This window comes from Brachyhypopomus gauderio, chromosome 14 (genome assembly GCF_052324685.1).
Source record: "Brachyhypopomus gauderio isolate BG-103 chromosome 14, BGAUD_0.2, whole genome shotgun sequence".
NCBI classification, from domain to species: Eukaryota; Metazoa; Chordata; class Actinopteri; order Gymnotiformes; family Hypopomidae; genus Brachyhypopomus; species Brachyhypopomus gauderio.
Window position 1 is genome coordinate 116,475 of NC_135224.1, and position 13,526 is coordinate 130,000.

The 13,526-nt window shown below is 46.8% G+C and overlaps 1 protein-coding gene across 1 annotated transcript in view; it reads left to right on the plus strand.

Annotated features, from left to right (window-relative positions):
* ube3c (ubiquitin protein ligase E3C) overlaps nucleotides 1-13,526 on the plus strand; it is a 69,611-nt gene that overhangs the window by 29,863 nt on the left and 26,222 nt on the right. The window contains exons 12-16 of the mRNA XM_076972006.1: nucleotides 3,281-3,367; nucleotides 6,168-6,325; nucleotides 6,491-6,717; nucleotides 7,899-8,003; nucleotides 9,635-9,722. Of these exons, the coding sequence (XP_076828121.1) occupies nucleotides 3,281-3,367; nucleotides 6,168-6,325; nucleotides 6,491-6,717; nucleotides 7,899-8,003; nucleotides 9,635-9,722 (665 nt within the window). The remainder of the gene's footprint in view (nucleotides 1-3,280; nucleotides 3,368-6,167; nucleotides 6,326-6,490; nucleotides 6,718-7,898; nucleotides 8,004-9,634; nucleotides 9,723-13,526) is intronic.

Below are 13,526 nucleotides of genomic sequence, written 5' to 3' on the forward strand. Positions count from 1 at the left end.
TGTGAGTGAGGGGTGTGTGTGGGGGGAGTGTGTGGTGTGAGTGAGGGGAGTGTGGGGTGTGAGTGAGGGGAGTGTGGGGTGTGAGTGAGGGGAGTGTGTGAGGGGAGTGTGTGGTGTGAGTGAGGGGTGTGTAAGGGGTGTGTGAGGGGAGTGTGTGGTGTGAGTGAGGGGAGTGTGTGGTGTGTGTGAGGGGAGTGTGTGGTGTGAGTGAGGGGTGTGTGAGGGGAGTGAGGGGTGTGTGTGGGGGGAGTGTGTGGTGTGAGTGAGGGGAGTGTGTGGTGTGAGTGAGGGGAGTGTGTGGGGGGTGTGAGGGGTGTGTGAGGGGAGTGTGTGGTTGAGTGAGGGGAGTGTGTGGTGTGAGTGAGGGGAGTGTGTGGTGTGAGTGAGGGGAGTGTGGGGTGTGAGTGAGGGGAGTGTGGGGTGTGAGGGGAGTCAATCAATCAATCAAAGTTAATTTGTATAGCGCTTTTCACAACACATGTTGTCACAAAGCGCTTTACAGGATTTAAAAGGTTAACAATACTATGGGTCCAGAACCCTAATGAGCAAGCCAAAGGCGACAGTGGTGAGGAAAAACTCCCTATGATGGTGGGGAATAGGAAGAAACCTCGGGAGAACCAAGACTCAAAAGGGAACCCATCCTCCATTGGGCGGCCCGTTAACACACAAATTACACAAAATACAGACAAATACACAAGTCACACACAAATCACACAATCAGACTAAGTGAAGGTAAAAATGAAAGTTCTGGGTTATGATATTGTCACTGTAAATGTCTGTTGATGAACGCCAGGCTTTCATTCCGTGTCGAAGCAGCGATGCTGGTATTGTAGGCTCCGACTGCAATGTTACTCTCCAGGTGAACCTTGGAGAAAAGATACGAGATATGGTAAATATGTAACAGATTAATCAAAGGCCAAACTAAACAGATGAGTCTTTAATCGAGTTTTAAACATTGAGACTGTGTCTGAGTCCCGAATAGAGGCAGGAAGATTATTCCACAATTGTGGAGCTTTAAAAGAAAAGGCTCTTCCACCTGCTGTGATCTTTTTGATCCTAGGAACAGTTAATAAGCCTGCGTCCTGTGAGTGAAGTGAACGCGCTGGGTTATATTGTTCAATAAGTTCACTAAGATAGTCTGGAGCTAAGCCATGCAGTGTTTTATATGTTAATAAAAGTATTTTATAGTCAATACGGAATCTAATTGGCAGCCTGTGTAATGACGATAGTACGGGACTAATGTGATCAAACTTTTTAGTTTTTGTTAAAACTCGTGCTGCTGCGTTCTGAACCAGCTGGAGTTTGTTTATCGATTTACCAGAACATCCAGCTAGGAGACTGTTGCAATAATCTAAACGAGAGGGGAGTGTGGTGTGAGTGTGGTGTGAGTGAGGGGTGTGTGAGGGGAGTGTGTGTGTGGGGTGTGTGAGTGAGGGGGCTGTGTGGAGGTGTGTGAGGGGAGTGTGTGGTGTGAGTGAGGGGGGTGTGTTGTGTGAGTGAGGGGGGTGTGTGGTGTGAGTGAGGGGTGTGTGAGGGGGTGTGTGGGATGTGTGAGGGGGGTGTGGGGTGTGTGTGAGTGAGGGGGCTGTGTGGAGGTGAGTGTGTGGTGTGAGTGAGGGGAGTGTGGGGTGTGTGAGGGGAGTGTGGGGTGTGTGAGGGGAGTGTGAGGGGTGTGTGTGTGTGAGTGAGGGGTGTGTGTGTGAGTGAGGGGTGTGTGTGGGGGTGTGTGGTGTGTGTGAGGGGAGTGTGTGGTGTGTGTGAGGGGAGTGTGTGGTGTGTGTGAGGGGAGTGTGGTGTGAGTGAGGGGTGTGTGTGGGGTGAGTGAGGTGTGTGTGTGGTGGGTGTGTGGGGTGTGTGAGGGGAGTGTGTGGTGTGTGAGGGGAGTGTGTGGTGTGAGTGAGGGGTGTGTGTGGTGGGTGTGTGGGGTGTGTGAGGGGAGTGTGTGGTGTGTGTGAGGGGAGTGAGGGGAGTGTGTGGTGGGAGTGAGGGGAGTGTGTGGTGTGTGAGGGGGGTGTGTGGTGTGTGAGGGGAGTGTTGATGGTACTGCTAGGTCCATTTGAATTCTCTCCATGAGTACAGTAGAAGGGTGTGGTTAGGGTTAAAATTCTCTCCGGTTAGGTGTGGTGTGTGAGGTGAGTATGTGGTGGGTTAGAATTCTCTCCATGAGCTAGGGTTAGGGTTCAGCTTGTGTGTTCATGTAGACGTCAGTTTCAACGTTCATACAGTGTTCATCTATATACATTCTTGTATAGTGTGTTGGTATGAGGGTTAGTATATTAGTATTATTAATGTATTAGGATTAGTATATTAAACGGCTAAGTTTGAGTTAGATGGTGAATGCTGCGTATCTTCTGTGATGTGGTGAGGGTTTAGTTTGAGTTAGATAGCGAATGCTGAGTATCTTCTGTGATGTGGTGAAGGTTTAATTTGAGTTAGATAGCGAATGCTGAGTATCTTCTGTGATGTGGTGAGGGTTTAGTTTGAGTTAGATGGTGAACGCTGCGTATCTTTTGTGATGTGGTGAGCGTTTAGTTTGAGTTAGATGGCGAATGCTGCGTATCTTCTGTGATGTGGTGAGGGTTTAGTTTGAGTTAGATGGTGAATGCTGCATATCTTCTGTGATGTAGTGAGGGTTTAGTTTGAGTTAGATGGCGAATGCTGCGTATCTTCTGTGATGTGTTGAGGGTTTAGTTCGAGTTAGATGGTGAATGCTGCGTATCTTCTGTGATGTGTTGAGGGTTTAGTTCGAGTTAGATGGTGAATGCTGCGTATCTTCTGTGATGTGTTGAGGGTTTAGTTCGAGTTAGATGGTGAATGCTGCGTATCTTCTGTGATGTGTTGAGGGTTTAGTTCGAGTTAGATGGCGAATGCTGCGTATCTTCTGTGATGTAGTGAGGGTTTAGTTTGAGTTAGATGGCGAATGGTGCGTATCTTCTGTGATGTAGTGAGGGTTTAGTTCGAGTTAGATGGTGAATGCTGCGTATCTTCTGTGATGTAGTGAGGGTTTAGTTTGAGTTCGATGGTGAATGCTGCGTATCTTCTGTGATGTGTTGAGGGTTTAGTTCGAGTTAGATGGTGAATGCTGCGTATCTTCTGTGATGTGGGTTTAGTTTTGTCTGTTTAGTTCCACTCTCAGAAAACTGCACAAGCGTTGTTTGACACTGCACATGGATCATCTGATCAGGGATCAGTGGATCAGGACTTCAACCACAGGCTGTAGAATATGTAGAGAACAGAACAGTTCTGCTCACTTTGCTCTTCTGTGTTTTGTCCTCTTCAGGCTCCTGTACAGTCTGGCGTTCAACGCTCGTTTCTTGAGACACCTGTGGCACTTGATCACGTCCATGAGAACCAAGATGATCACGGGGTGAGCACCACCTTCACTGAACACCTGGACACCCAGCCAACTACATGCTGTGTGTGTGTGTGTGTGTGTGTGTGTGTGTGTGTGTGTGTGTGTGTGTGTGTGTGTGTTTGTGCAGGTAGGCTAAAAACAATATATACGTCCCGGCTAGTGTTGCCACCTGTCCCGGTTTTCACGTGCCTGTCCCGGTTTTCCCGGGCTGTCCCGGTTTTTCTTCTTTTTAATATTCAGTCCCGGAAAAAATTAGGTTAGTTAAAACCACGATTCAGACTGTTTCTGCACACTTTAAATCTGTTTTTTTCTCGCTGTGTCCATTTTAAACCCCTCCGGTAACATTTTACGTTCGCACCCCCCCCCCCCCCCCCGCTCAACAACTTACGTTCGCCAACCCACCTCCCCCTCGCCCCCCGCTCAACAGATTACACTCGCCACCCTGTGTCAGTATGACAGTGTCCTTGTTTTTTGTCAGACCTAGGTGGCAACCCTAGTCCCGGGTAATCCCATACTTAGGTTGGGGGGGGGGGGGGGGGGGGGGGGGGGGGTTGGTGTCTTTGCTTGGGGCCCCCAAATACCTTGAAACGGCACTGTGTGTAAGTATGTGTGTGTGTGTGTGAATACATATATATGTGTGTGTGCGTGTGTATATATGTGTGTAAGTATGTGTGTGTGTGTGTGTATATATGTGTGTAAGTATGTGTGTGTGTGTGAATATATATATATATGTGTGTGTGTGTGTATGTATGTGTGTTAAGTATGTGTGTGTGTGAATACATATATATATATGTGTGTGCGCGTGTGTGTATATATATGTGTGTAAGTATGTGTGTGTGTGTGTGTGTGTGTGTGTGTGAATACATATATATGTGTGTGTGCGTGCGTGTGTGTGTATATATGTGTGTAAGTATGTGTGTGTGTGAATATATATATATATATATGTGTGTGTGTGTGTGTGTGTGTGTGTGTGTGTGTGTGTGTGTGTGTGTGTGTGTGAATACATATATATATATATATATGTACACATATATATATATATATATATGTGTGTGTGTGCGTGCGCGTGTGTGTGTGTGTATATATTAGTGTTATATGTATCGATATGTATCGATACTGAACATTCTGAAACGGTACAATACTCGTTTCTCTTAAGTATCGATTCTTTTTACATAAAATGCGCTTTCGTTTGACCCACCCAAGCTGCCGTAATGCACAGGACAGTTTGTAATGCTAATATGGCAGCTAAAGCAAACGCAGTGCTGTTGGATTCGAAGCAGATACAGATGGAAAACTGAAGGACATGAACAAGCACGTTTGCAAGCGGTGCTTTTGGAACATTTCAACGAAGGGCGCTAAAGCCTGGTTGAGTGACCATAGCGCTCGACTCCGCGCGAACCTCCGCGAGCGGTGGAGGCTTTATACTTTCCGCTTTGCAGTGTTGTCCGAAACTATATGTGGTAGTATAAAAAACACCCCTCAAAACAGGGGAATGAACACTTACCTGACGAATTTTAATGCTGCTTTGTGTTTTAGTGTGTTTCAGGTTTGAAAAGTGCTGCAATTTAGGCTAAAGTACTTGAAAATGTTGAAATTGTAACTACTTCGTTTCACAACAAATATCTGTCTGACTGAACAGTTTTCTTGTATTACATTAACAAATACGAGCCTCTTGTAATTCCAGGATGAAACATGAGAGAACGTGAAGACTAACGTCTTGGGCGTTTGAAAATAAACAACCATTAAATAATGTGATTAAAAGCGCAATATTTCGAATCATTTCGAGTATATGTATAAATATTTAACTTAATTAAGTTTAACGTGCTGGGAAATATTGGTACAAGCGCTTGAATTGAACCCTGCAAACATGACTTTGTTCATTGCGCTGAGGCGCGGCGCGCGCGAAGTTACAAAATTCGAGAGGTGCACGACCTCGCGTGCGCCGCGCTTCAGCGCGATGAACAAAGTCATGTTTGCAGGGTTCATACACCTTGTGGAATTCAAACACTTGTATGTCACTTTCAAGGTCCATTTCAATATTTCCTAGCACGAGCAAAGACACTTTGTCAGACGTTCAAAAGACGTCCACTGAAAAGCCAGAATGAAAGTTTTAGCGACGTCTTTTTTAAACGTCTATTACTGCCGTTCAGTTGCAGTTTTTGCACGTCCTGACATCCAATAAAGGTCCTAGTCAGACGTTCAGATAGAAAACTCGTCATAGACGTTCATGTTAAGTTAAAAGGTTAAGGTCCTAGTCACACTGTCAGATTTTGAACCAGTTTTGAACGTCCACCAGACATGCAAAAATGGGTCTGGACTGACCGACGTGATACAGACTTGATTTTAACGTCTTTCTGACGTCGCATGTTTGTTGGGATAAGTTAAATATTTATACATATACTCGAAATTATTCGCTTTTTATCACATTATTTAATGGTTGTTTATTTTCAAAACGCTCAATCGTAACGTCTTCACGTTCTCTCATGTTTCATCCTGTAATTACAAGATGCTCGTATTTGTTAACACAAAAGAACTGTTCAGTCAGACAGATATTTGTTGTGAAATGAAGTTACAATTTCAAGCATTTTCAAACACAAAGCAACATTCATTTGTTTGTTTATAAAAAAAATAAAAAGGCTTTAAAACGGAAATTAGCACCGTATCTGACTTTGGTATCGAAAATGGTATCGAATTTCAATATTTTTTTAAGTATCGTATCGAAGTTGTAATTCTTAGTATTGTGACAAGCCTAGTATATATATGTGTGTGTGTGAATACATATATATATGTGTGTGTGTGTGTGTGTGCGCAGGTCTCTGGTGTGTCTGCTGCAGCTGTTGTCCAGAGGTTCTCCCATGTCTGCGGACGACTCTGGCAGGATCATCCCTCTCTTCTACCTGTTCAGCTCCCTCTTCAGTCACTCACTCATCTCCATCCACGACACAGAGTTCTTTGGTGACATCATGGATGGTGAAGATACATTCACACACACACACGCACATTCTTACAGACACACACTCACGTTCTCACACACACACACACACACACACACACACACACACACACACACACACACACACACAGTTTAAGCACTCTTTACAGAACCTTTAGTGCTAGCGGTGTGGTGTGTCTCAGGTCAGAGGGCTCCGTCTATGATGCCCTTCTCCCTGGCCGAGCTGGTGACGCTGTCCCGCTGTCTGCGTGACGCCTGTCTGGGCATCATCAAGCTGGCGTACCCCGAGACCAAGAGTGAACACCGACAGGACTACGCCGCCGCCCTGCGCAGTGTGGGCGTGTCCACCAGCACTCGTGTCCAGCAGTGCATCCACGCCCAGCAGAAACGCTGGGTTCAGCTCTTTAAGGTCTGACCACACGCCCTACACCCTCTGAACTATGACCTTATGAGTATGAGTACAAACACTGGGACCAGCTCTTTAAGGTCTGACCACACGCCTGTGTGTTACACACCGAACATTTATAAGTTGCTGCTCGTCTGGGTGCTGGTGGTGGTTGATTCGGCAGCCTGACGGACTCAGGGTAGAGAAGGTGGAGAAGGTGTGGTGTTGAGAACTGACCTCCACCAATACAACACCACCAACATCTCCGACTGAAGGAAGTTAACGTTCAGCACCATGTATATACCTCTCTCCATCTGTGTCTCAATTTCTCTCTCTCTCCCTGCCCCCCTCTCTCCTAATAAACCTGCTGTGATCTTGAGGTCATCTTTGTGAGGGGAGCTCCTCGGCCGTGGGGGGGTGAGGGGGGGGGGAGTTTGGTGACGCGGCTGCTTCCTGTCAGCTGAAGCTGTTAAACGGTGTGAGCGCATTTCCCAAATTGAAGGCGGGATTTACAGTCAGCTGTGACGTGGGTGACCCCGCCCACACTAATGTCTGACCCTGGCCTGCCTCTCCACTGTGTTTTATGTCCCCTATTGTCTGGCTATCCATTTAATTGAAGGAAGTTAATTGAATGAAAATGATCAACTAAGCTTGTATTAATATTGCTAATGCAAGGGCTCTTCTTGGCTGTGTTTGAGAGTGGTGAAATGGCTGGAGTTTGACAGAGGCCTATTACAGCCTGCACTTAACCTGATGGGCTCATTAACCAGCACTCACTCATCCCCTACTGCCCACCAGAGGGGGCGCTGAAGAGTCCCCCTATTCTGTTGTTGGAGGATGGCCGTGGTCTGGTGTGGGTGGAGGCTGTTTGAGCAGCTGGTTGGAGGGGATGGTGTAGGATGCACAGAGAAGTGGAGGTGGAGCGCAGTGCTCTTACTTACCATTGTGTGTCCAGTATAGCCAGAGTATAGCCAGAGTATAGCCAGAGTATAGTGAGAGTAATGCACTCGTGGCAGCAACTACTATCTCTTATTACAGAGTCTATATCATAATGCACATTTATATTTCAGTGTGAAATATTAGAAGCGATCTGTTAGATATTCATTCAGAGACTCATTCAAGACATTGAGGTCAATGAATTAATTTGAGATTAAATGTTCAGCTTTTTTAGGTTCTGATTTGAGTTTTTGGGTGTTTGGTTTCAGGTGATTACAAACCTAGTGAAGATGCTAAAGGCACGTGATATCAGACGATCCTTTTGCCCCGAGGGTCACTGGCTGTCTGCTGAGGTTAACATTCGCGCTGATAAGGTACCACCAATACAACACCACCAACATCTCCTACTGTAACACCTCCACCAATACAACACCACCAACATCTCCTACTGTAACACCTCCACCAATACAACACCACCAACATCTCCTACTGTAACACCTCCACCAATACAACACCGCCAACATCTCCTACTGTAACACCTCCACCAATACAACACCACCACCATCTCCTACTGTAACACCACCAACATCTCCTACTGTAACACCTCCACCAATACAACACCACCAACATCTCTTACTGTAACACCTCCACCAATACAACACCACCAACATCTCCTACTGTAACTCCACCAATACAACACCACCAACATCTCCTACTGTAACTCCTCCACCAATACAACACCACCAACATCTCCTACTGTAACACTTCCACCAATACAACACCACCAACATCTCCTACTGTAACACCTCCACCAATACAACACCACCAACATCTCCTACTGTAACACCTCCACCAATACAACACCGCCAACATCTCCTACTGTAACACCTCCACCAATACAACACCGCCAACATCTCCTACTGTAACACCTCCACCAATACAACACCACCACCATCTCCTACTGTAACACCTCCACCAATACAACACCACCAACATCTCCTACTGTAACACCTCCACCAATACAACACCACCAACATCTCCTACTGTAACTCCTCCACCAATACAACACCACCAACATCTCCTACTGTAACACTTCCACCAATACAACACCACCAACATCTCCTACTGTAACACCTCCACCAATACAACACCACCAACATCTCCTACTGTAACACCTCCACCAATACAACACCACCAACATCTCCTACTGTAACACCTCCACCAATACAACACCACCAACATCTCCTACTGTAACACTTCCACCAATACAACACCGCCAACATCTCCTACTGTAACACCTCCACCAATACAACACCACCAACATCTCCTACTGTAACACCTCCACCAATACAACACGACCTACATCTCCTACTGTAACACCTCCACCAATACAACACCACCAACATCTCCTACTGTAACACCTCCACCAATACAACACGACCTACATCTCCTACTGTAACACCTCCACCAATACAACACCACCAACATCTCCTACTGTAACTCCTCCACCAGTACAACACCAACATCTCCTACTGTAACTCCACCAATACAACACCACCAACATCTCTTACTGTAACACCTCCACCAATACAACAACACCAACATCTCCTACTGTAACTCCTCCACCAATACAACACCGCCAACATCTCCTACTGTAACACCTCCACCAATACAACACCGCCAACATCTCCTACTGTAACACCTCCACCAATACAACACCGCCAACATCTCCTACTGTAACACCACCAACATCTCCTACTGTAACACCTCCACCAATACAACACCACCAACATCTCTTACTGTTACACCACCACCAATACAACACCACTAACATCTCCTACTGTAACTCCTCCACCAATACACCATCTCCAACATCTCCTACTGTAACACCTCCACCAATCTCTACTGCACTACCAACCCTACGCACCAACATGGACTGTAATACCATCTCTACTGAAACACCAATCACACCAATGTGTGTGTGTGTGTGTGTGTGTGTTTTCAGGTGACACAGCTCTATGTTCCGTCTGCTAGACATGTGTGGCGGACCAGGAGAATGGGTCGAATTGGACCTCTTCAGTCCACATTAGATGGTGGGTCTGGACTACCAGTCGTGTGCTGTCTGTGCTTCCAGTTATCTGCAATCCACACTTAATGATTTATTGATGTTTCCAGAGTTAATTAGTTAATTAATGCTGAGTTATGAACAGTAGCCATTATCACCTTATCAGGGAAAAAAAGTTCGTGTTCATGCATCTGTGTGTACGTGTGTGTGTGTATGTACGTGTGTGTGTATGTACGTGTGTGTGTATGTACGTGTGTGTATGTACGTGTGTGTGTGTATGTACGTGTGTGTGTGTGTGTGTGTGTGTGTATGTGTGTGTGTGTGTGTGTGTGTACGTGTATGTGTGGTGTGTGTGTGTACATGTGTGTCTGTGTGTGTGCATACGTGTGTGGTATGTATGTGTGTGTGTGTGTCTGTGTGTGTGTGTGTGTGTGTGTGTGTGTGTGTGTGTGTATGTATGTATGTATGTACGTGTGTGTGTGGTGTGAACAGTAACCCGTAACAGTGTGCTACATAGTGCTCTGTGTGTGTACTTGTGTGTGGTGTGTACGTGTCTGTGTGTGTGGTGTGAACAGTAACCCGTAACAGTGTGCTACATAGTGCTCTGTGTGTGTACTTGTGTGTGTGTGTGTGGTGTGAACAGTACCCCGTAACAGTGTGCTACATAGTACTCTGTGTGTGTATGTGTGTGTGTGTGTGTGGTGTGAACAGTAACCTGTAACAGTGTGCTACAAAGTGCTCTCTGTGTGTACGTGTGTACGTGTGTACGTGTGTGTGTGTGTGTGTGTGTGTGTGTGTGTGTGTGTGTGTGTGTGTGTGCGTATGTACGTGTGTGTGTGTGTGTGTGGTGTGAACAGTAACCCGTAACAGTGTGCTACATAGTGCTCTGTGTGTGTACTTGTGTGTGTGCGCGCGTGTGTGTGTGTGTGGTGTGAACAGTACCCCGTAACAGTGTGCTACATAGTACTCTGTGTGTGTGTGTGTGTGTGTGTGTGTGGTGTGAACAGTAACCTGTAACAGTGTGCTACAAAGTGCTCTGTGTGTGTGGTGTGTGTGTACGTGTGTATGTGTGTGTGTGTGTGTGTGTGTGTATGTGTGTGTGTGTGTGCGTATGTACGTGTGTGTGTGTGTGTGTGTGTGTGGTGTGAACAGTAACCCGTAACAGTGTGCTACACAGTGCTCTGTGTGTGTGTGTATGTGTGTGTGTGTGGTGTGAACAGTAACCTGTAACAGTGTGCTACAAAGTGCTCTGTGTGTGTACGTGTGTATGTGTGTGTGTGTGTGTGTGTGTGTGTGTGTGTGTGTGTGTGTGTGTGTGTGTGTGTGTGTGCGTATGTACGTGTGTGTGTGTGTGTGTGTGTGTGTGTGTGTGTGTGTGGTGTGAACAGTAACCCGTAACAGTGTGCTACACAGTGCTCTGTGTGTGTATGTGTGTGTGTGGTGTGAACAGTAACCTGTAACAGTGTGCTACAAAGTGCTCTGTGTGTGTACGTGTGTACGTGTGTATGTGTGTGTGTGTGTGTGTGTGTGTGTGTGCGTATGTACGTGTGTGTGTGTGTGTGTGTGTGTGTGTGTGTGTGGTGTGAACAGTAACCTGTAACAGTGTGCTACACAGTGCTCTGTGTGTGTACGTGTGTACGTGTGTATGTGTGTGTGTGTGTGTGTGCGTATGTACGTGTGTGTGTGTGGTGTGTGTGTGTGTGTGTGTGTATGTACGTGTGTGTGTGTGGTGTGAACAGTAACCCGTAACAGTGTGCTACACAGTGCTCTGTGTGTGTACGTGTGTACGTGTGTATGTGTGTGTGTGTGTGTGTGCGTATGTACGTGTGTGTGTGTGGTGTGTGTGTGTGTGTGTGTGTGTGTGTGTGTATGTGTGTGTGTGTGTGTGTGCGTATGTACGTGTGTGTGTGTGTGTGTGTGTGTGCGTATGTACGTGTGTGTGTGTGTGGTGTGTGTGTGTGTGTGTGTGTGTGTGTGTGCGTATGTGTGTGTGTGTGTGTGGTGTGAACAGTACCCCGTAACAGTGTGCTACACAGTGCTCTGTGTGTGTACGTGTGTACGTGTGTATGTGTGTGTGTGTGTGTGTGTGTGTGCGTATGTACGTGTGTGTGTGTGTGTGTGTGGTGTGAACAGTAACCCGTAACAGTGTGCTACATAGTGCTCTGTGTGTGTATGTGTGTGTGTGTGTGTGTGTGTGTGTGTGTGTATGTACGTGTGTGTGTGTGTGTGTGTGTGTGTGTGTGTGCGTATGTACGTGTGTGTGTGTGTGGTGTGTGTGTGTGTGTGTGTGTGTGTATGTACGTGTGTGTATGTGTGTGTGTGTGGTGTGTGTGTGTGTGTGTACGTGTGTGTGTGTGTGTGTACGTGTGTGTGTGTGTGTGTGTGCGTATGTACGTGTGTGTGTGTGTGTGTGTGTGCGTATGTACGTGTGTGTGTGTGTGTGTGCGTATGTACGTGTGTGTGTGTGTGTGTGTGTGTGTGCGTATGTACGTGTGTGTGTGTGTGTGTGGTGTGAACAGTAACCCGTAACAGTGTGCTACACAGTGCTCTGTGTGTGTGGTGTGTGTACGTGTGTGTACGTGTGTGTGTGTGTGTGTGTGTGTGTGTGTGCGTATGTACGTGTGTGTGTGTGTGTGTGTGTGGTGTGAACAGTAACCCGTAACAGTGTGCTACACAGTGCTCTGTGTGTGTACGTATGTACGTGTGTGTGTGTGTGTGTGTGGTGTGAACAGTAACCTGTAACAGTGTGCTACACAGTGCTCTGTGTGTGTACGTGTGTACGTGTGTATGTGGGTGTGTGGTGTGTGTGTTTATGTGTGTGTGTGTGTGTGTGTGTATGTGTGTGTGTGTGTGTGTGTGTGTGTGTGTGTGTGTGTGTGTGCGTATGTACGTGTGTGTGTGTGTGTGTGTGTGTGTGTACGTGTGTGTGTGGTGTGGTGTGTGTGTGTGTGTGTGTGTGTGTGTGTGTGTGTGCGTATGTACGTGTGTGTGTGTGGTGTGAACAGTAACCCGTAACAGTGTGCTACACAGTGCTCGGTGTGTGTGTGTGTGTGTGTGTGTGTGTGTGTGTGTGTGTGTGTGTGTGTGTGTGGTGTGAACAGTAACCCGTAACAGTGTGCTACACAGTGCTCGGTGTGTGTGTGTGTGTGTGTGTGTGTGTGTGTGTGTGGTGTGAACAGTAACCCGTAACAGTGTGCTACACAGTGCTCGGTGTGTGTGTGTGTGTGTGTGGTGTGTGTGTGTGCGTGTGTGTGTGTGTGTGTGGTGTGAACAGTAACCCGTAACAGTGTGCTACACAGTGCTCTGTGTGTGTGGTGTGTACGTGTGTACGTGTGTACTTGTGTACGTGTGTATGTGTGTGTGTGGTGTGTGTGTGTGTGTGTGTGTGTGTGTGTGTGTGTGTGTGTGTGTGTGTGTGTGTGTGGTGTGAACAGTAACCCGTAACAGTGTGCTACACAGTGCTCTGTGTGTGTGGTGTGTGTGTACGTGTGTGTGTGTGTGCGTATGTACGTGTGTGCGTGTGTGTGTGTGTGTGTGGTGTGAACAGTAACCCGTAACAGTGTGCTACACAGTGCTCTGTGTGTGTACGTGTGTACGTGTGTGTGTGTGTGTGTGTGTGTGTGTGTGTGTGTGTGTGTGTGTGTGTGTGTGTGTGTGTGTGTGTGTGTGGTGTGAACAGTAACCCGTAACAGTGTGCTACACAGTGCTCTGTGTGTGTGTGTGTGTGTGTGTGGTGTGAACAGTAACCCGTAACAGTGTGCTACACAGTGCTCTGTGTGTGTGGTGTGTACGTGTGTACTTGTGTACGTGTGTATGTGTGTGTGTGGTGTGT